Source organism: Heptranchias perlo, chromosome 33 (assembly GCF_035084215.1).
Source record: "Heptranchias perlo isolate sHepPer1 chromosome 33, sHepPer1.hap1, whole genome shotgun sequence".
Classification (NCBI taxonomy): Eukaryota; Metazoa; Chordata; class Chondrichthyes; order Hexanchiformes; family Hexanchidae; genus Heptranchias; species Heptranchias perlo.
Window position 1 is genome coordinate 26186055 of NC_090357.1, and position 22171 is coordinate 26208225.

Here is a 22171-nt window from a genome sequence, read left to right on the forward strand (position 1 = left end):
ATATATCCACTAGTTGTGAAACCACATTGTACCGTTCTGCATTTTGAAGAGTGACAGTCACCATGTCCTGAAATTTTTCAATGACTTTGTTTCAATCTTCTCTGCAATTAAATACTTATAGTCATTGTATTGGCTCACAGTAAGCTCCATCTCATCCATGATGCTTTACCCAGGAGACCTTACTTGACCAAGGATCAGGATTTGTCTGTATTTGTCAACCAGTTTTTCAATATTCTCAGTGCCAAATTCATAGCTGATTTGTTGTTGTGCAAGTCAAGCAAAATCGAAAGCAGACCATTCATTGAGTTCATTTTCTGGGAACCTTTCTTCCAGATGATTACATAGTAGGGATACGAATGTCAGAATGGAATCTCCCTTGAATGGTTCCTCTCTTGTGCATGATGCATTGATTTTTCACTGTTTTGCACCAGAAATCTGTCTCACTGAGATACTGTCCTCTGATCTTGCAGATCTTGGCCCTGGTTAACTGTATAGCTTCGATTGTTGTTAAACACTCTTCTGAAAGCATTTGCACAATTCTGCTAGCTCAAACAGAATATCATTCAATGCTGCTATGGTGATTTGGTAAGTAGAGTCCGAGAGCTTCTTCAGGCAATACTTGGCATCTGGGTCATTGTTCTCTTTTTTCATTGAAGAAGAGCACCGTAATTGCGCATCAGAGCACTAACAGCAAAATGTCTTAATAGCCACCTCATTTAATTTAGAGGTCGAAAGGACACAGCTTCACATTCTGTGATATTTGCAATTTTCTCAAATTGCCCTTTTCGAACTGAAAATCTGCAGAAGACTTTATAAATGGTTCTCAGCAATGTCATTGTTTCCTTTATCATTGGTACTTTGTTCCAGACATCAACTGTTCCTAAATCTTCTCGATGGGCCACACAGTGTTGCTGTACTAAATGTGGAATGGACTGCTTAAGCCATGTGGCAACGCCATTGTTTTTTCCCAGCATGACAGAAGCAGCATCTGAAATGAACATCACCATTGTCATCATGTCCAGCTGATTGAGTGTAGAAGTCTTTGATAGCCGTTGTAATAGCCGGTGCATTGCAAGAAGTTAACTTAACAATTCCACCGAACGCTGTCTTCTGCACTGCAGAAGCTGCTTCCCTGAACTTGAAATAAATGATAAGTATCTTGCTGACTGAAATATCCGTGCTCTCATCAATAATTAATGTATGAAATAAAGATTGGCGAATCTCCAACATAATTTCTGTATGGACGACATTGTTGATTGATTCCAAAAATTCAAAGGCATAGTTTTTGCTACGCCAGCTCGCTATTTAACCATGTGGTCGTGTATATGTTGCACAGAGTGCACGGAGTTGTTCATTTGTACTCCAAGCAATATAATGTCTATGAGAATCTTTATTTCATCTGGCTTTGATCGTTGTCTCTCAATCAGGTCCATTCTATTCTCTCTGTCAGTTGCAGTTTCTGTTAACATTTTCTGCAAGCTGAATCCCAGCAGGCGATAATTTCTGTTTCCAGGAACAACCATAGCAGAATCATATGATTTGCTTGATAAATACCTCTTCATATCGTCTAACTTCCATTTGTCTTCCCGTTTCTTGTCAGTGCAGAAATCACCTGATATTTTTGCTCCAGCACACATTTTGCAGATGAAGCCCACGTCTGCACTATAATGGACTATCTCCCTCAGTTGTACACTGATCTTGCTTCTTGATTCATGAGTTTCCGCCTCTACAATTTCATCTAGCTGCTGTTCTTTGAATGTGAGACAGGATTTCTTCTTGGCACTGGCTCCATTGTTGGGTGATGCTATTGCCTTCTGCTTAAACATGGGTAGCATGGTATGGTGTTGGAATGACTCACAACTCCTGAGCTTTTTGTTGAATCAGCTTAATGACTCTGATTCAAACAGAAATAAATCGTGTGCAATCAGAGTTTTTTAATTGAGTCAGAAATACAAAACAGCTGTCGAATCAGCCAGTGAATTTGGAGATAGGGAACAGTTTAATTAAAGCTCTCTTCTCCCCCTCCCCCCCCCCCACCTCCATTGAATCCTCAGCAGGGTTTTTAAAAAATATTGCATTATAATCGTACATCTTGCACGTCTCGTTAGTTTTGGCTGCCTCCATGTAAGGCAGGGAGCAGTTTGGTCATGCACACTGTGCACTCCTTGCCTTACATAGTGCCCCCAACCCAACTCAGCCCAGCCAGTGCCCCCAACCCAACTCAGCCCAGCCAGTGCCCCCAACCCAACTCAGCCCAGCCAGTGCCCCCAACTCAGCCCAGCCAGTGCCCCCAACCCAACCCAACCTAACTCAACCCAGCCAGTGCCCCCAAACCCAACTCAGCCCAGCCAGTGCCCCCAACCTAACTCAGCCCAGCCAGTGCCCCCAAACCCAACTCAGCCCAGCCAGTGCCCCCAACCCAACTCAGCCCAGCCAGTGCCCCCAACCCAACTCAGCCCAGCCAGTGCCCCCAACCCAACTCAGCCCAGCCAGTGTCCCCAACCCAACTCAGCCCAGCCAGTGTCCCCAACCCAACTCAGCCCAGCCAGTGTCCCCAACCTAACTCAGCCCAGCCAATGCCCCCAACCCAACTCAGCCCAGCCAGTGCCCCCAACCCAACTCAGCCCAGCCATTGCCCCCAACCCAACTCAGCCCAGCCATTGTCCCCAACCCAACTCAGCCCAGCCAGTGCCCCCAACCTAACTCAACCCAGCCAGTGCCCCCAACCCAACTCAGCCCAGCCAGCGCCCCCTACCCAACCTAACTCAACCCAGTCAGTGTCCCCAACCCAACTCAGCCCAGCCAGTGCCCCCAACCCAACTCAGCCCAGCCAGTGCCCCCAACCCAACTCAGCCCAGCCAGCGCCCCCTACCCAACCTAACTCAACCCAGTCAGTGTCCCCAACCCAACTCAGCCCAGCCAGTGCCCCCAACAAAACTCAGCCCAGCCACAAAGAGGCCCGAATCCCGCCCTGACCCCTAAACATCCACCTCAAACTGATTCTGAACCGACTGGGGTGCGCACAGAGCCAGATCCGAACAAGGGCAACCGGTCCCGGAGCCGCTGCAGAAGACCCACACCGTGTGGACAACCAGGGCCAGCGCCAATTGCAAACTCCAGCTTCGCTCAGCCGGATATGAAGATCCACCTCCTGGCCCAGGTTTGGTGTGTGGACTGGATGTTGTCTAGATCTTGTTTCATGCGGACATGGACTGCTTCATTATCGGAGGAATTGCGAATGGAGCTGAACACTGTGCAATCATCAGCGAACAGCCCCACTTCTGACCTTATTATGATGGGCCATAACCAATTTCTACCTCGCTATGTTATTAAGGACTGGTGCTTACTTTGTACTGATGAAGGATACATTCCTGAAATGTATCTCTTTGCAGATGCTGACTGACCTGCTGTCTGTTTCCACCATTTTCTGTATTTATTTCAGATTTCCAGCATTGGCTATTTTCTTCTTTTCAGTTGCTTGATTTATAATGCCTGACCTTTTGGGCCACAATTTTCATTGATGTGGTTTTGGCTGGGATGCAGCCAGGAAATGGTTGGTATGTGGAATGAGTTAGTAATTTTTCTTGGACTATATTTAAGTGTCTGGGTCCACCGTCGAGCTGCATTGTTCAGCTATACAAGACATTAGGAGATCCAGACAAGTGGGACCAGTACAGCTCGGGCTGCTGCAAACCTTTACACTTTCGCATCTTGGTGTTTTGTCTTGAAGCTGTTTTTATTTAATAAAAGTCAAACTCCAGGGTTTCAGAATGAATCAGCAGAAAAAAATCAAAACCACTTATATCAAAAGATGACAGTTTAATTTTTTTGGAGGGTGCTCGATATTGCAGTACTGAGGTGCAGGATTTCTTTCACCGTTCACTGCAAGGGGAGTGATCAGTAGTGATTGATTGTATCACTGGTCAGCGAGAAGGTCACAAGAAGGCACAAATTTAAAATGGTCTCAAAAACAATTAAACAGGAGGTTAGAAAACACAGAGGATGGTTAGAATGTGGCAATCTCTGCCACACGCTACTGAATCCATTAATTCTTTTGAATGGGAATTAGTTAATGGGAGTGAGCAGGAGAGTGGGATTAAACTGGGTGGGATATTAAATGGTATAGGGAGTCAGCAAGAGAGTAGAATTAGACTAGGTGGGATAGTAAAGGGTCTAGGAAGTGAGCAGGAAAGTGGGATTAGACTAGGTTGGATAGTAAAGAGTCTGGGGAGCAATCAGGAGAGTGGGATTAGACTGGGTGGGATACTAAAGGGTATAGGGAGTGAGCAGGAAAGTGGGATTAGACTTGGGGTATTAAAGGGTATGGGGAGTGAGCAGGAAAGTGGGATTAGACTTGGTGGGATATTAAAGTGTATGGGGAGTGAGCAAGAAAGTGGGATTAGACTGGGTGGGATATTAAAGTGTATGGGGAGTGAGCAGGAAAGTGGGATTAGACTGGGTGGGATATTAAAGGGTATGGGGAGTGAGCGGGAAAGTGGGATTAGACTGGGTGGCGCATGTGGAGAAAAACACTAACACAGACCGATTTCTGTGCTGTATCAATCTATGATTCTACCACAGCCATTGTCTCATGGACAAGCAATGAACAGAGGCCAGATATGTCCCTATGGGCAGTAGGGGGTTAACCTTAGGGCTTTCTGCACTTCCTACTCGGTGGTTATAGAATGGGATTGTTGGAGGCTAAGAAGCAGGCCACTTGACCATGCTGTACCCAGCAATCATACCATGGGAATTGAGGAAGAAATAACAATTGATTACTTGGAGAATTTTTAAAAACTCTTAACTTCACTCATCTTTCCAGTTACTTTTTAAAATTCTGAGATAAAGTCTGCATTCCTTTGCAGAGATAAAGACCACGGTAGTATGTCCAGCTACAGAGAAACACATCAAGAAATATCTACGGCAGGAGATGTACCTCATCCATGAAACAGCAGACGACTACATGAACATCAGCACCCCGCATCTTAATTCACAAACCTTCAGTATTCAGGTATTGTGTGTTTAAGTAAATAAATGCCTCTTTCTGCTTTTTCCTTCCCTTTTCTCATGTGCTCTGTAGCTTACTGGGCCATTCGTGAGCCAGGAGGGTGGGTTTGCTGGCAGGCTTGTGCCCTGTCCCAGGTATCTGCCAAAGCCACTGCTGGTTTGGCCAAGTGGAGATATGCAAGAGCGTGCTTTGTGGGGAAGTGGCAGGCCCCTGCTCAGTTCCAACCAGTGTCACACAAGTAAAGTCAAACTTAATTGATGAATACATACAGCAGTAGCCCATTGGTCCATCTACCTGACCAATCCAGTTTCCTACAAGATTATCTTGATGCATTTCCAGATCTAATACCCTTGAATCCTATTTGCTGACATGAACTTGTCTAGTCCCTTTCTGAATCCCTTCAGAGTAGTCTGTTCCACATTTATATCACCCTTCTACTGAAAACGTTTTGCCTGAATTTACCATTTTCTTTTGTTGTCCTTAATTTGAAGCTATAGCCCCAGAGTTCATACATGGCAGAAGAGCTTCTCTGAGTCCACATTCTCCAATCTCCTCAAATCTTAAATATTCTATTAAATCACCCCTTGGTCTTTTTTCAGGAGACCATGTCCCAGGGTAGCTAATTTGTTCTGAAAGCTCTACCCCCTTAGTTCTGGAATTAATCCAGCAACCCTCATCCGCATTTCCTCCAATAAACTAATGTTTTTGAACTGGGGAGACTAAAATTGCACAGTGCTCCAAATGTAGTCTCACTGAGGCCAGGCATAACTTTAGAATTACCTCTCTCAACATATAAATGACACGCCTAGTTAAAGATCTCATCATTCTGGCTGCTTTCCTGTCTGTAATCATGGTACTCATGGTTTTAGCAAGCTGTTTACCTGTTGCAATACTATAAATAGCACATTTAAATTTAGTACATAATCCACACTGACACTGTCCTTTTCTGTGCTGAATCTCAAATCTTTACATTTCTTTTTTAAACTTCCTTTAGCCTTCTGTCCTTTCTATAAACCTTCTATCAGTTTTCTTGGGACCTTCTTGGAACCCTTATTTAGGGGTGGGCAAACATACGCCCCTATTTCTACTAACTAAATCCCACTGGGATAAACCATTAGTGACCAATCAAGAGGATTAATTCTGTCACATGGATCATTTTCAAGCTGTCATTCAACTGGACAGACGTGTGTCAGAAACTATAATAGCCAGATGTCAATTAGATAAATGAAGGGCAGGACCTCAATTAGGTGCAGCATTCCTTTCGTCTTTGCTAGTGTCCAGGTCATGGTAAGGCAATAGTAGGGGCCCGGGCCCCGATATTGGCAGTGAGGTGGGGAGAGAGCGGGGGAGCCTGTTTGTGGGGAGGAATCCTGGAAATGCCGGGAAGGCGGAGGTCCTGTCGAATTTAACGGCAGGACCTCTATCATTTTTCTTACTCCATTTCCCGCCTGGCAGCCGGCCAGATTGAGAGGCTGGCAGGCAGGAAAGCCAGCAGTAGAAGTGCCGCAGCCGGTGGCCGTTGGGGACAGTCCCCGGCAACCGGGAAACATCGCGGGTTGATGGGGGAGAGGGAGAAGGGACCGGGAGACACTGCAGGTTGGTGGGGGGAGGGGTTGGACTGGCAATCGGGAGGGAGGGGGGACCGGGACACATCGCGTGTTTGGAGGGAGGGGGTTCGGCAGAAGATTTGCTTGGGGGGCCGGAGAGAAGCAGTCCTGCTCCTCCTGGCCCACAAGCTGGAAAAGCACATATCTGCTGGAGCCGGAACCCTGGCCCGCAGCCATTAGATTCAAATGGCTGCCAAAATCCCAGGAACAGAGCCTCAATAACAAATTATAATGACGGACCCACCTCTCCAGAGTGGGTTACTCGAACACCCTCAATCCCACCGTGGTTGAAACGGAAGCAGGTGCAGGTGCATTTGCGGTGGGCTAGGATTGCGTTTTGCATATTTGCCAATTTACCCATCCTCCCCTGCCCGTCATGGGATTAAAATTTCCCCCTGATATTAATGCCTTCCAGAAGTTCCTTGCTCATCACGCCTATTTAAGCAAGAGCCATTGCATCTTAACCAGTGCACTAGTCTTAAGCCTCAAGTTGTCTCATACGGACTCAGCTGAGCAGGCGCTAGCCCCAAATGGGAACCCTTCGTAACACAATTTCCCCACAATCGAGAAAAGACCTTAGCCCCCTTTAAAAATAGGAGTCACATTTACTACTTTCCCTTCCTCTAGGATGTGACCCTAGTCCAGGGCGCTCTATAAAATGTGGATGATGAGATTCACGATTTCCTGAACCAACTCGCTCAGAACCCTGGGATAAAATTTGTTGTAACTCTGAGGCTTATCAATCTTGAGTTTCTGGAACTTGCTCAATGCAGACTACTCCTGATAATTTAAAGATGCTTTTTTTGCACAATAATATGAATTAAGTAACTTTTAATTAAGAGGAATAGACTGTGAATGCTCCCTTACGTTTTAAAAGTTTCCATGTTGAACTCACCAATAAACTGTATCCTCATTTTTGGCACTTCTCCCACTTTCATTTGTGAGGATTTGTGCAGAGTAGTGGTTTTGTATTTCAACAGCTTTCCTGTCCTCGGTCATGGGTCATTGTTATTTTGGTGGCCTAATGTTTCTTGATACCTTTTGCTTGTTTTTGACATATTTGAAGGAGGCTTTGTTGTTCTCCTTTACTAGTTGACAGCTATATTTTGTTCATGTTCTCCCTCAGCATTAATTTCTTTCTATTTCTCAGCCTCTATTTCTAGATCTCCCTCTCCGGTTCCCTTCCTGAGCATTTAAAATTTTTAAAACTTCTCTCTCTCACCTCTAACAACAAATGTGAGGAACTTATGGACTTCTTTCTAACGCATCTGTCATTTTTCAGTTCCCTGCACGACTTGTATTTCTCTAACAGCTCATTTCAGGGATAAATTACTTTCGCATCTTAAAAAAATATCCTTTTAAAATTTTGCCATTTTCCTTCCACATCCTTTCTTCTAAATATTTCCGACCACTTTAATCTTTTTATCCATTCCCTCATGCCCTCAAATTTAGCTTGTCTAAAATTAAACTGCTTAATAGGCTTTCTTTTATGTTTCATCCTCTCAAAGTAACAATATTTATGGTCACTAGATCGCAGATATTTCTCACCCTTTCCTCATTAGTTAGTAGTAAATCTCCCTTGTCAATTCCCTCACATGCTGCTTTAGAAATGGGTCCTGCCCAACTTCAGTATTTTCTGCTCATATGCAGGCTGTCCCCATTGTACATTTCCTATCGATGTTTGATTCATTGACATCCCCAACAGCTGATATCTCCCCTGAGTTGCTTGCAACTGCACTTACAAACTCTCAACTGCCAAGTCTTTCACCCTCCATTTGCCATGATACCTCTGCAGCCGTTGATTTGCCCATTCACTCCCTCATCTCCATCTTTGATGCCCTTGTCCCTGGTAAAACCTCTCCCCTATCCTGGTCTTTCACCCTAATATGGCCTCATCTTGCTTCCTCAAGTCCAAGGGGCGGATCTAATGCACAACTGGCTTTGCCATCCATGACCAGATATGACTGGACCACCTCAATCTCAACTGGGCCTCACTTTCCTCTGCCGAAACTGTCCACTACCCCAGGATCATTCTGGAGAACAAAGTTAACCCTGACTTCTTTTCTCCACTACCAACTATCTCCTTAAAACCCTCTCCCTTTCTCTCTCCGCCCTCGCCTCTAACAACAAATGTGAGGAACTCATGGACTTCTTTGTCACCAAGAGAGAGACTATACATTTAGCTGCCTCTGTTGCTTCCCCCTTACCTTTGACCACCAAGCCAAACCTGCCCCCAGGTACCCCATTACACTAGCCCCGGACCTGCATCTTCGTCTAGCTTCTCCCCATCTCCTCTTCCCCCCCCCCCCCACCCCATGCCTTCTCTAAGCTCTGCTCGTCCATGAGACCCACCTCCTGTTCCCTCAGCCCCACTCCCATTAAAGTACTGACCGCCCAACTTCCCTTCCTGGCCCCCTTGTTAACTGACATTGCAGTTGATTCCCTTTCCTCAGGCACTGTCCTCCTCCCTTCCAAAACTGCTGTCATCATCACCGCCCCCCCACCTCAAAAAAAACACACCCTTAACCCCTTTGTCTTTGCAAACTATTGCCCCATCTCCAACTTCCCTTTCCTCTCTGAAATCCTTGAACGCATTGTTGCCTCACAAATACGTGCCCATCTCTCACGCAACTTGGTGTTTGAATCTCTGCAATTAGGTTTCCACCCTGACCACAGCACCGAAACGGCTCTAACCAAAGTCACAACAACAGTCTCTGTGACTGTGGTGCCTTATCTCTCCTCATCCTCCTTAACCTCTCTGCAGCCTTTGACACAGTCGACTACACTATCCTCTCTTTATCAATGACTTGGATGAAGGAATAGAGAGCCGTATATCCAAGTTTACTGACTACATTAAAGTAGGTGGCACAGAAAATAGCATGGGTGGGAACAGAAAGTTGTAAATAGACAGTGATAGATTAATGAGTGGGGAAAACTGTGGCAGATGGAGTTCATTGTAGGGAAGTGTGAGGTCATCCACTTTGAACCAAAGAAAGATAGATCAGAATATTTTCTAAACAGTGGGAAACTAGGAATTGTGGAGGAGCAGAGAGATTTAAGGGTCCATGTACAGAAATCACTAAAAGCCAGTGCACAGGTTCAAAAAATAATCAAAAAGACGAATGAAATGTTTGCCTTTATCTCAAGAGGTTTGGAATGCAAAGGCATGGAAGTTATGTTACAGTTATATAAAATACTAGTTAGACCCCATTTAGAGTACTGCATTCAGTTCTGGGCACTGCACCTCAGGAAGGATATACTGACCTTGGAGGGGGTGCAGTGCAGATTCACCAGAATGATACCGGGGCTGAAGGGGTTAAATTACGAGGACAGATTGCATAGACTAGGCTTGTATTCCCTCGAGTAGAGAAGATTTAGGGGTGATCTAATTGAGGTGTTTAAGATGATTAAAGGATTTGATAAGGTAGATAGAGAGAAACTATTTCCTCTGATGGTAGAGTCCAGAACAAGGAGACATAACCTTAAAATTAGAGCTAAGCCATTCAGGGGTGATGTCAGGAAGCACTTCTTCACACAAAGGGGAGTGGAAATCTGGAACGCTCTCCCCCAAAAAGCTGTTGAGGCTGGGGGTCAATTGAAAATTTCAAAACTGAGATTGATAGATTTTTGTTAGGCAAGGGTATTAAGGGTTACGGAACCAAGGCGGGTAGATGGAGTTAAGATACAGATCAGCCATGATCTATTTGAATGGTGGAATAGACTCGAGGGGCTGAATGGCCTACTCCTGTTCCTATGTTCCTATCACATCAAGCTCATCCATTTTATTCCTTTCCTTCTTGTATTCATAGAGCTTGGATCATCCTTCGCAATCCTTAGTTTACCTTCCCTAATTTTTGCTTAGCCAGTTGTCTGCTGTGCTGGCTCCCCTTCCCATGGTATTGCTAGTACGAAATCTCCTCCAGTGTCCTATTTATCCTACCTACTAGGATACGTGTACCAGCTTGGATCAGTGAATGGTGTTCCAGCAGTAGTCTAGTGTCCCAGGAATGTGAAACACTTCTTGATACAACAACAACTCAATATTTATGCAGCACCTTTAAGGTAGTAAAACATCCCAAGGCGCTTCACAGGTGCGTTATCAGACAAAATTTGACACCGAGCCACATAAGGAGATATTAGGACAGGTGACCAAAAGCTTGGTCAGAGAGTTAGGTTTTAAGGAGTGTCATAAAGGAGGAGAGAGAGGCAGAGAGATTCAGGGAGAGAATTCCACAGATTAGGGCCTAGGCAGCTGGAGGCACGGCCGTCATTAGTGGAGCGAAGGAAATCGGGGATGCACAAGAGGCCAGAATTGGAGGAACGCAGAGCTCTCAGAGGGTTTAAAAAGTGCCTGGATGTGCACCTGAAGGGCCGTGACCTGCAGGGCTACGGACCGAATGCGGGAAAGTGGGATTAGGCTGGGTGGCTCGTTTCTCAGCCGGCACGGACACGATGGACCGAATGGCCACCTTCTGTGCCGTAAATTTTCTACGATTCTATGGTTGTAGGGCTGGATGAGATTACAGAGATAGGGAGGGGTGAGGCCATGGAGGGATTTGACAACAAAGATGATAATTTAGTAATCGCAGCAATGCCGGACCGGGAGCCAATGTAGGTCAGGGAACATAGGGGTGATAGGTGAACGGGACTATCCAGGGTCCTCTGCTCCGAGCTAATGAAGGCTACAATATTGTAAACCTGTCTCTGGCCCACGCTTCCTGCAAATGCAGCTTCCCCTCTAGGAGGGCAGAATCACCATTATGTCTCAATCTGTTTGTTGTTGTTTTTGGATAGCCTGGTCCGACTTCTCCCCAGCCCTAACCTCACTCTGCTGAGGTCTCACTCCTCCTGCAACTTTGTTCTGCAGCATTTTATAACAGCTTTCTGTGCTGCACTCAACATTTTTAAGTTCATTATTGTGACTGGGAGGTAGACTGAATGCTGTGTGTGTATCTGTGATGTAAGGGTGTTACTTTTATTTGTTGAAAATATTTCTGTTGAAGAGTGTGCTTCTGCAGAAACAACCAAGCTTTGGAGCTGAGCCACCCCATAATGTAATTGGCAGCAGTCTCAGACTGAAGTGGAGAATCTCCTTTGGAATGAGCATTTTAAATGATTACAGTGCTAATCTGTCACACAGCGGTAACTTTTCAGCAACTTCACCAGATAGAAAACAACATTTTGCTTCCCCCCCACTCCCCCAATTTTCTTCCCTGTTATTCTGAAGTTTCTGTCTCAGAATGGAGTACAATACCTAGATTCATTGTGCATTGTTTTGGACAAAAAGGTGGGCACACTATCTTTGATCGCAGGTTACTTGGTAATAGTGTCAATTGGATTCAATGTTTTGAAAAGCAAGCACCTCAAATAAATAGACTTCCATTTGTTTGAAAGAAAGACTTGCATTTATATAGCACCTTTCATGGCCTCAGGACAACCCAAAGCACTTTACAGCTAATTAAACACTTTTGAAGTGTCACTGTTGTAATATAGGAAACATGACAGCCAATTTGCGCAAAGCAAGGTCCCACGAACAGCAATGTAATAATGACTAGATAATCTGTTTAAGTGATGTTGCTTGAGGGATAAATATTGATCAGGATACCAGGTAGAACTCCCCTGCTTTTCTTCAAAATAGTGGCATGGGATCTGTTAGGTCCACCTGAGAGTGCAGACGGGGCCTCAGTTTAACGTCTCATCCGAAAGACGACACCTCCGACAGTGCAGCACTGGAGTGTCAGCCTAGATTTCTGTGCTCAAATCTCTGGAGTGGGACTTAAACCCATGACCATAATCACAAGATAGATCAGAGTAAGGCTTATTCAGTCATCCATTCAGAAAGAACCTACAGATCCCTCCCTCCCACCCCCATCACAATATCCAGCTGTTCCTTAAATGATTCGGGGGTTCTCCTCCTTTGTGCTATTTGGAAGTCCACACCATGTGTTGACTACTCTTTGAGTGAAGGACTTCCTGACACTAGTTCTAAATTTACTACTCTGAAGCCTGTCCTATTGCCCTGAAGTAGTAATGAGGAATTCCCTTTTCTATACCTTTTACAATCTATGAGGTCCCTGCTCAGTGACTGCCTTTCAAGACTTGAAATCTCAGTCTAGGATAGTGGCATTTGAAGGGGAGCATTATGTGTGCTGCTGTTTCAGAGTGGTTACTGCATTGAGAACTACAAGGACAAGGTGTTATTTTTATCCACATCAGTCCTCAACAACAATGCACTCAACTGGTATGTTAATGTATAATGGCTTCTGTTAATCTCATGGACAGTCATGCAGGTTTTCTGAGCACTCCCAGATTGATTTATTTATTTTCTTTCAGTGGGTGTACAACATTTTGGAAAAGAAGGCAGAAGCTGAGAGAATAATTTACGAAAATCCAGATCCACAAAACGGTTTCATCCTCATTCCAGACTTCAAGTGGAATCAGAAGCAGGTAGGAGCATGGATGGGATGTCATGGCTTCTGGGTTGTGGGGGATGCTGGCAAGGCCGCCATTTATCGGCCATCTCTAGTTGCCTTGAGCAGGTGGTGGTGGGCCTTCTACTTGAACCGCTGCAGTCCGTGTGGTGATGGTGTACCCACGATGGTTTCACATGGGAAGGAACATCAGTATATGTCCTCGTCAGGATGATGTGAGAGTTGGAGGGGAACTCTGAGGTGATAGTGTTCCTGTGACCTTGCTGCTCTTGTCCTTCTCAGGGGTAGAGGCAGCCGGGCTGGGAAGTAGTGTTGAAGTAAGCTTGGACACGCCACGGGATGGTGACAGACTCATTGCAGTTTAATTTTTGCACTTCTGTTTTACTTTTCTCTATAATATATGATAAAAATGGTTATCACAGATTGCTTCTTATACCACAAGTATGAATATTTTCGCAGTTGTGGCTTTGCGCTATCCTGGGCCGATAACGAGTTGTTACTCGTCCCCCATACTGTTAAAAATGTGGTTAGTCTCTGCACTGCTCCCGTATTACCGTCCCCACCGATTTGCCCGCTACACGGGTTGAACGGTTTAAAGGGATAGCGCTATTATAGTGCTCTACTATTGAACAGGAATATAACAGATCGCTATTGAATAAACTAAACAAGACTGCATGCAGCATAGCTAGCTTTATTTAAACCACAGTCAAATACATAAGTTCAAAAATGTTAAATGTTAAAAAAGGTTATTAAAATTATAAAAATTAAAACTATAATGAAAAATTTATCTGCATTAAAAATGATAAAATTGACTTTTAGCCCTACACGTCTCCACCAAAGAGCTCTGGAATCTGACTGTCTTTCTCTGGCAGTAGGGACGCCAAACTGTGTCCACCTTTCTGAGGGTCTCCCAGTCTGGTTTTATATCGGGATGTTGCTCCACAGCACATCGCAATGTGAGAACCGCAGAGTGCACGTCGGTCGGTCGGCGTCACCGTGATCTCTTCACTATCCTGATCCTGTTTCTGATCCTGTTCCTGTTCCTGTTCCTGTTCCTGTTCTCCCTCCTCTTCATTTTGGGCTCACATTGCACCCACCACCTCTGCAATATCATAGGGGTCAGTTTCAGACGGAGCGTTGTGGTCTCCAAGGTGACACAGCTGAGAGGATTCTTCCTCTGACATCCCACCTGGTGCTGTCACAGTCTCCGTTTCTGCCACACTTTCCTCAGCGTTTGTCTCGCCACCAGTTAGAAAACCCTGCTTTCCTGACGCAGCACTGAATTGTTTGTTGATTGACAGATCCCATGCATCTTTTAACAGACAAACTGCATCCAAGAGAGAGATTCTCTTTACACACTGGGATGCAGTCTGTTCAGCATTACTGTCCATCTCTTCAAAGACTTTCTCTCTCATTGCCTTAACATAATGCTGCTTCAGACAGTGGATGATGCCTGTGAGTGTTGTTAATCTTACTTGTCCAATCGGTATCGATTAAATAAAATAGTCCGGGCCACTGAACTCGAAAGAGATGGTTTTATTCACCTACTTAAACATATATGTACTACAAATTATAAGCAATTATATAAAACATACATAGGTTTGCCTAAACATACAAATTACTACAGTTATAAGCAATGATATAAGACATACATAGGTTTTTCTTAACAAACAACTTACTACAGCTGTGCCAGGAGAAGTTGATCAGTCTTCCCCCTATAAGCTGACGTCACTGATTGTCTTGAGAATTCAAACCAATTGGAGTCTCAGCCTCTCCTTATATTGGGTTTTTATGAATGTCTTACACAATCCCCAACCCCCCTTCATCCTATTTAGTTCGCTTGCACAACACCATTACTCTTTTATAAAGATGTTGCTCCCAACTCTTATCTTGGACATTCCGTGATCTCACCCATGCGTACAACCCACAAGGCCATTTCATCACAAGATATTTCAGACCTTGAAGCTGATAACATGCCAGAGCCAGCTGCTCTGTGGCAGCTTTCAAACTGCTGTCCCATCAGTTTCCAGTTTTAAACAATCGCATGACCTTTTGCCGCGCTCAGTTAGCCTATTTCCCAAAGCATGCTGGATAATGGTACGGGATTACTTTCTCACAATGCCCTGGTCCAAGGGCTGGATCAGACAGGCGGTGTTGGCAGGGGGGAATACAAGTCAGATCAGACAGGCGGTGTTGGCAGGGAGGAGTACAAGTCAGATCAGACAGGCGGTGTTGACGGGGAGGAATACAAGTCAGATCAGACAGGCGATGTTGACGGCAAGGAATACAAGTCAGATGTTTCTCAGCCCAGGGACGCGAGGGTATCCAGAAAAGGTATCTAGAATCAGGACAACTCTGCGATCTCATAGTTGTGATCCCCCAGACGTACACATTCAAGACAAATTTTGGCAGTCATCCGGGCAATCTTATTCGCACGGTGAGTCACTGGCAGGTGGTGATCTTCTCTAAAACAGCACGAGGTCTGCGACTTGCCAATCACCAATAGATCGCATTTCTCAGTGCCATCCATGTTACAGCGGGCCATAGCGGAAATCCTTTCTTTTGGCCAAGCAGAGCTTCACCTTTGAGGGCGAGAGTGTCATATCCAACACACCTATAGAAAACACCAGTCTCGTCACAATTAAAGATGTCCCATGGTTCGTATTCTTTGAGGACCCCAGGCAGCACGTTTTCCGTCCACACTTCTGCTCCTGAGTTAAGCTTTCCCCGTGTGCCCGGCGGGACACTGTGTTGTGGAGAGACATCCGTCTCTGATGCCAGCCCTCCGAGGCATTACAATCAGGCTTTCCAAATGCTTCGACCAACTGCTTGGCCTTTGAGGCTAGAAGGGGCCACTGATGAGCGCATCCCTCCCTCGTGCATTCCGAAACCAGTGGAGAAACGCCTCCTCGACTTCTCCATCCTAACTGTTGTCTTCCTTTTTTCTGTGTGGATCGAAAGTGCGAGACAGTAGGTTTTGGAGGACCGAGGTGCCTTGCCAGGTTGTGCTGGCTCATCTTGAGCAGCTCATCGATTTTGTTCAGGAAGTCAATTTTAGTGCTGAGACTCACGGCTTTCCTCTTTCCAGTCATGTTTGCTACTGCAGTCTGCTTAATGCAAGGTGTAACCCCATACCACTGAGAGGAGATTAGCGGGGATTAAGTACACAAGGTAATTGGACATTAATGAAGTGTTATTTACTTATACAAAAGCAAAATACTGTGGATGCTGAAAATCGGAAATAAAAGCAGAGAATGCTGGAAACACTCAGCAGGTCAAGCAGCATCTGTGGGGAGATAAACAGAGTTAACGTTTCAGGTCAATGACCTTTCATCAGAACTAATCAGCAGAGGCACTAACACTGAGTTGCATAAACAACAACAGCAACAAAGCTTGCATTTATATAGCGCCTGTAATGTCGAAAAAGGTCCCAAGGCCCTTCACAGACGCATAAAAAGAAGACTTGCATTTATATAGCGCCTTTCACGACCTTTCAGCACTTCCCATAGTGCTTTACAGCCAATTAAGTACTTTTGAAGTGTAGTCACTTTTGCAATGTAGGAAATGTGGCAGCCAATTTGCACACAGCAAGATCCCACTAACAGCGATGTGATAATGACCAAATAATCAGTTTTAGTGAAGTTGGATGAAGGATAAATATCGCCCAGAACATATTTGGGGAACTTCACTGCTCTTCTTCGAAATAGTGCCATGGGATATTTTACGTCCACCTGGGCTCTCGGTTTAACGTCTCATCCGAAAGACAACATCTCCGGCAGTGCAGCACTCCCTCAGTACTGCACTGGAGTGGGACTTAAACTCACAACCCACAACTCAGAGGCGAGAGTGCTACCAACTGAGCAGTGGCATAATGAGACAAATATGGACACTGAGACAAAGCAGGAGGTATTAGGAGGGGTGATCAAAGGTTTGGTCAGAGATGTGGGCTTTATGGAGGGCTTTAAAAGGAGGAGAGGGAGGTGGTGTGGCGGAGGGGTTAAAGAAGAAATTCCAGAGCATTGAGCTTAGATAGCAGAAGGCAGAGCAGCCAATGGTGGGGAAGGTGCACAAAAGGCCAGATTCAGAGGATGGTGTTGATGGGCTGGAGGAGATTACAGAGATAGGTAGGGGCGAGTCCATGAAAGGATTTAAACACTACGATGAGAATTTTAAATTTAAGGCATTGGGTGATCGGGAGCCAATGTAGGTCAGCATTGGTCAGGACAGGGGAGACAGGTGTGTGGGACAGAGCACGGGCAGCAGAGTTTTGGAAGAGCTGAAGTTTACGGAGGATGGAAAATGGGAGGCCAGCCAGGAGAGCTTTGAAATAGTCAAGTCTGGATGTGACAAAGACGTAGGTGAGGGTATCAGTGGCGGATGAACTGAGCCTGGGGCGCAGGGGAATGATGTTATGGAGGTGAAAGGAGGTGGTCTTGGTGATGGAGAATACATGGGGTCGGAAGGTCAGCTCAGCCTATTCGAATAGGATGCCAATAGGATTGCAAACAGTCTGGTTCAGCCTGAGACAATGACCGAGGAGGGGGTTGGAATTGGTGGCGTGGATACTGAGGTTTTGGTGGGGGCCAAAGACAATGGCTTCAGTCTTCCCAATGTTTAAATGGAGAATATTGCAGTTCATCCAAGACTGGATATCAGACAAGCAATGTAAGAACACAGAGGCAGTGGAGGGGTTGACGCGGGTGGTGGAGGGGTAGAACTGGTTGTCATCAGCGTACATGTGGAAGGCGACCCATGTCTGCGGATGATGGCACCAAAGGGCAGCATGTACATGAAGAAGAGGAGGGGTCCAAGGATGGATCCTTTGGGAATTCTGAAGGTAACGGTGCAGGATCAAGAAGAGAAGCCATTGCTGCAGATTCTCTGGTTACAATGGGATAGACAAGTGTGGTACCAAGTGAGGGCAGTCCCACTGAGCTGGACAATGGAGGAAAGACTTTGGAGGAGGATGGTTTGATTGACCATGCCTAAGGCTGCAGAAAGATCGAGGACGATGATGAGGGATAATGGATCACGGTCACAGTCACAGAGGATGTCATTTGTGACTTTGGTTAGCACTATTTCATCGGCAGGGACGAAAACATGATTGGAGAGATTCAACTATGGAGTTGTAGGAAAGATCGGCATGGATTTGGAAGGCGACGATACGTTCAAGAACTTTGTAGAGGAAAGGGAGGTTGGAGATGGGGGGTTAGTTTGCATAGGAGAGAGTAGAGGTGTGATGACAGCAGTTTTGAAAGCAAGGGGGACAGTACCTGAGGAGAGGGAACTATTTATCTCAGCTAGCACTGGGGCCAGGAAGGGAAGTTGGGTGGTCAGCAGTTTAGTGGGAATGGGGGTCAAGGGACAGGAGGTGGGTCTCATGACCAAGATATGCTTGGAGAGTGCAAAATTCTGCGGATGCTGGAAATCTTGAATGCTGAAAACATTCAGCAGGTCAGGCAGCATCTGGAGAGAGAAACAGATTTAACGTTTCAGGTCGATGACCTGTCATCCTGATCTGCTGGCTCCAGCATTACTGGAGAAAGATGCAGGTTCAGAGCTGGGACAGGTGGGAACTTTGGGGGAGATTAGGCTCGGTGGGCAAGGGGAAACATCAGAGACAGCTGAATGGATGGTGTCAGTCTTAGTGATAAAGAAATTCATGAGCTCCTCATACTTGTTGGAGGTGAGGATGGAGGGGGCAGGGGAGAGGGGTTTAAGGAGACAGTTGGTAGTGGAAAAAAGAAGCCAGGGGTTATTTTTACTCTCCAGGATGATCCTGCAGTAGTGAGCAGTTTTGGCAGAGGGGATCAGGGCTCAATAGGTTTGATGTGGTCCAGCTAGACCTGGTGATGGATGGCTAAACCAGTTGTGCGCCAGATATGCCGAAGTCTGCCCCTTTGACTCGAGGAAGCAAAGATGAGGGCCATACCAGGGGGATCAACCAGGATGGGAGAGGATTTAGGAAGTGCAGTTGTAAGTAACTTGGGAGTGCGTTGCACAGAGGGTAATAGAGGGACTAGCAGTTACAGGTCTTGAATTTTGTCTCAGATTTTCAGGGTAATGAGAGCCAGTAGCTTTAAGCTGTATGTGTTTTTAAGGGTAAAAATGTTTGTTTGCAAGAGTTGGTAGTAGGAGGGTGGGATCTGTTAGATTGATGTGGTTTCAGATTGAGTGAGCCTTCTGTTAATCGCTGTGTAACAGTTTCATGTCAAGCAGTAGCACCATTGCTCAGTCACACTTGCAGATGAAGAGTCCCTCTCTAGAGACATTCTGAGCTGATTTTATGGTGAGTGCATTTTATGCCAGTCAGAATAACAACCCCGAAGGGTAATACAATTGACTCAGATAACCGCAGAAATTTTTTGGCACACCCTAACTGTATTCCCACTAGCTGCTTTATTTATCTGTGACATTTATCTGTATCTCTCAGATCATCGTTGTCATTAATAGATTAACTTGGCCTTTAATCTGGTTATTGTCTGTAAGTGCTCCCATGTTAGTTTAAGACCCAACACTAGAAAGAGAAATAAATAGGATGCCGAGATTGTTTGTGGCGGGGGCCGATGGCTTTAGTCTTCCCAATATTTAATTGGAGAAAATTTCTTCTCATCCAATACTGGATGTTGGATAAGCAGTAAAACAAATTAGAGGCAGTGATGGGGTCGAGAGAGGTGTCTGTGAGGTAGAGCTGTGTGTCGTCAGCGTACATGTGGAATCTGACATTGTGTTTTCGGATGATGTCACCAAGGGGCAGCATGTAGATGAGAAATAGGAGGGGGCCAAGGATAGATCCTTGGGGGGGACTCCAGAGGTAACGGTGCGGGAGCAGGAAGAGAAGCCATTGCAGGAGATTCTCTGGTTACGATCAGACAATAAGTAAGAATGGAACCAGGCGAGCGCAGTCCCACCCAGCTGGATGACGGAGGAGTGGCGTTGGAGGTGATGGTGTGGTCAACCATGTCAAAGGCTGCAGACAGGTCGAGAAGGGTGAGGAGAGATAGTTTACCATGGTCACAGTCACATAGGATGTCAGTTGTGGCTTTGATAAGGGCTATTTCAGTGCTGTGGCAAGGGTGGAAACCTGATTGGAAGGATTCAAACATGAGTTGCCAGAAAGATGGGCACATTTCTGGGCGGTGACAACATGTTCAAGACTTTGGAGAGGAAAGGGAGCCTGGAGATGGGGAAGTAGTTTTTCAAGGACAGAGGGATCAAAGGTGGGTTTTTTGAGGAGGGGGCTGATGACAGCTGCTTTGAAAGGAAGCGGGACAGTACCTGAGGAGAGGGAGCCATTTACAATAACACCTAGACAAAATTAATGACTTTGATGCCGGGTTTTGATAGCATAGATAGGGAGAAACTGTTTCCACTGGTAGGAGGGTCGGTAACTAGAGCACACAGATTTAAGATAATTGGCAAAAGAACCAGGAGGGAGATTAACATTTTTTTATGCAGCGAGTTGTTATGATCTATAATGCGCTGTCTGAAAGGGTGGTGGAAGCAGATTCAATAGTAACTTTCAAATGGGAATTGGATTTATATTGAAACGGAAACATTTGCAGGGCTATGGAGAAAGAACAGAGGAGTGGGACTGTTGAATTTTAAGAATATAAGAAATAGGAGCAGGAGTAGGCCATTTGGCCCCTTGAGCCTGCTCCGCCATTCAATCAGATCATGGCTGATCTTCGACTTCAACTCCACTTTCCCACCCGATCCCCATATTCCTTGATTCCCCTAGAGTCCAAAAATCTATCGACCTCAGCCTTGAATATACTCAACGACTCAGCATCCACAACCTACTGGGGTAGAGAATTCCAAAAATTCACGACCCTCTGAGTGAAGAAATTCCTCCTCATCTCAGTCTTAAATGGCCGACTTCTTATCCTGAGACTATGCCCCCTAGTTCTAGACTCTCCAACCAGGGGAAACAACCTCTCAGCATCTACCCTGTCAAGCCCCCTCAGAATTTTATACATTTCAATGAGATCACCTCTCATTTTTCTAAACTCCAGAGTGTATAGGCCCATTCTACTCAATCTCTCCTGATAGGATAACCCTCTCATTCCAGGAATCAATCTAGTGAACCTTCGTTGCACTGCCTCTAAGGCAAGTATATCCTTCCTTAGATACTATACGCAGTATTCCAGCTGAGGTCTAACCAAAGCCCTGTACAATTGTAGTAAGACTTTCTTACTCTTGTACTCCAACCCCCTTGCAATAAAAGCCAACATGCCATTTACCTTCCCAATTGCTTGCTGTACCTGCATGCTAACTTTTTGTGTTTCTTGTACAAGGACACCCAAATCTCTCTGAACACCAACACTTAATAGTTTCTCACCATTTAAAAAATATTCTGTTTTTCTATTCTTCCTACCAAAATGAATAACATCACATTTCCCCACATTAGACTCCATCTGCCACCTTCTTGCCCACTCACTTAACCTGTCTATATCTCTTTGCAGACTCTTTGTGTCCTCCTCACAGCTTACTTTCCCACCTAGCTTTGTATTGTCAGCAAACTGAATACATGACGCTCAGTCCTTTCATCTAAGTCATTAATATAGATTGTAAATAGCTGAGGCCCAAGCACCGATCCTTGCGGCATCCACTAGTTACAGCCTGCCAATCTGAAAATGACCCGTTTATCCCTACTCTCTGTTTTCTGTCCGTTAACCAATCCTCTATCCATGCTAATGTATTATTTCCAACCCCATGAGCCCTTATTTGCATAACAACCTTTTATGTGGCACCTTATCGAATGCCTTTTGAAAATCCAAATATACTACATCCACTGCTTCCCCTCTATCTACCCTACTAGTTCATCCTCAAAAAACTCTTAATAAATTTGTCAAACACAATTTCCCTTTCATAAAATCATGTTGCCTCTGCCTAATCATATTATGATTTTCTAAGTGCCCTGTTACCACTTCCTTAATAAAGGATTCCAGCATTTTCCCAAAGACTGATGTTAGGCTAATTGGCCTGTAGTTCCCTATTTTCTCTCTCCTTTCTTGAATAGTGAGGTTACATTTGCTACCTTCCAATCCGCTGGGACCGTTCTAGAATCTAGGGAATTTTGGAAGATCACAACCAATGCATCCACTATCTCTGCAGCCACCTCT

General features: G+C 45.3%; 1 protein-coding gene and 1 long non-coding RNA gene across 2 annotated transcripts in view; one reads left to right on the forward strand and one right to left on the reverse strand.

Annotated features, from left to right (window-relative positions):
• dcps (decapping enzyme, scavenger) overlaps positions 1–22171 on the forward strand; it is a 76094-nt gene that overhangs the window by 38959 nt on the left and 14964 nt on the right. Inside the window, exons 3-4 of the mRNA XM_067971092.1 lie at positions 4866–5011; positions 12949–13062. Of these exons, the coding sequence (XP_067827193.1) occupies positions 4866–5011; positions 12949–13062 (260 nt within the window). The remainder of the gene's footprint in view (positions 1–4865; positions 5012–12948; positions 13063–22171) is intronic.
• Positions 12903–14960, reverse strand: LOC137301548 (uncharacterized). Its single transcript, XR_010958308.1, has 2 exons — positions 14726–14960; positions 12903–13437 (listed from the first exon to the last, which is right to left on the reverse strand). It is a non-coding gene; the product is annotated as an uncharacterized lncRNA (long non-coding RNA).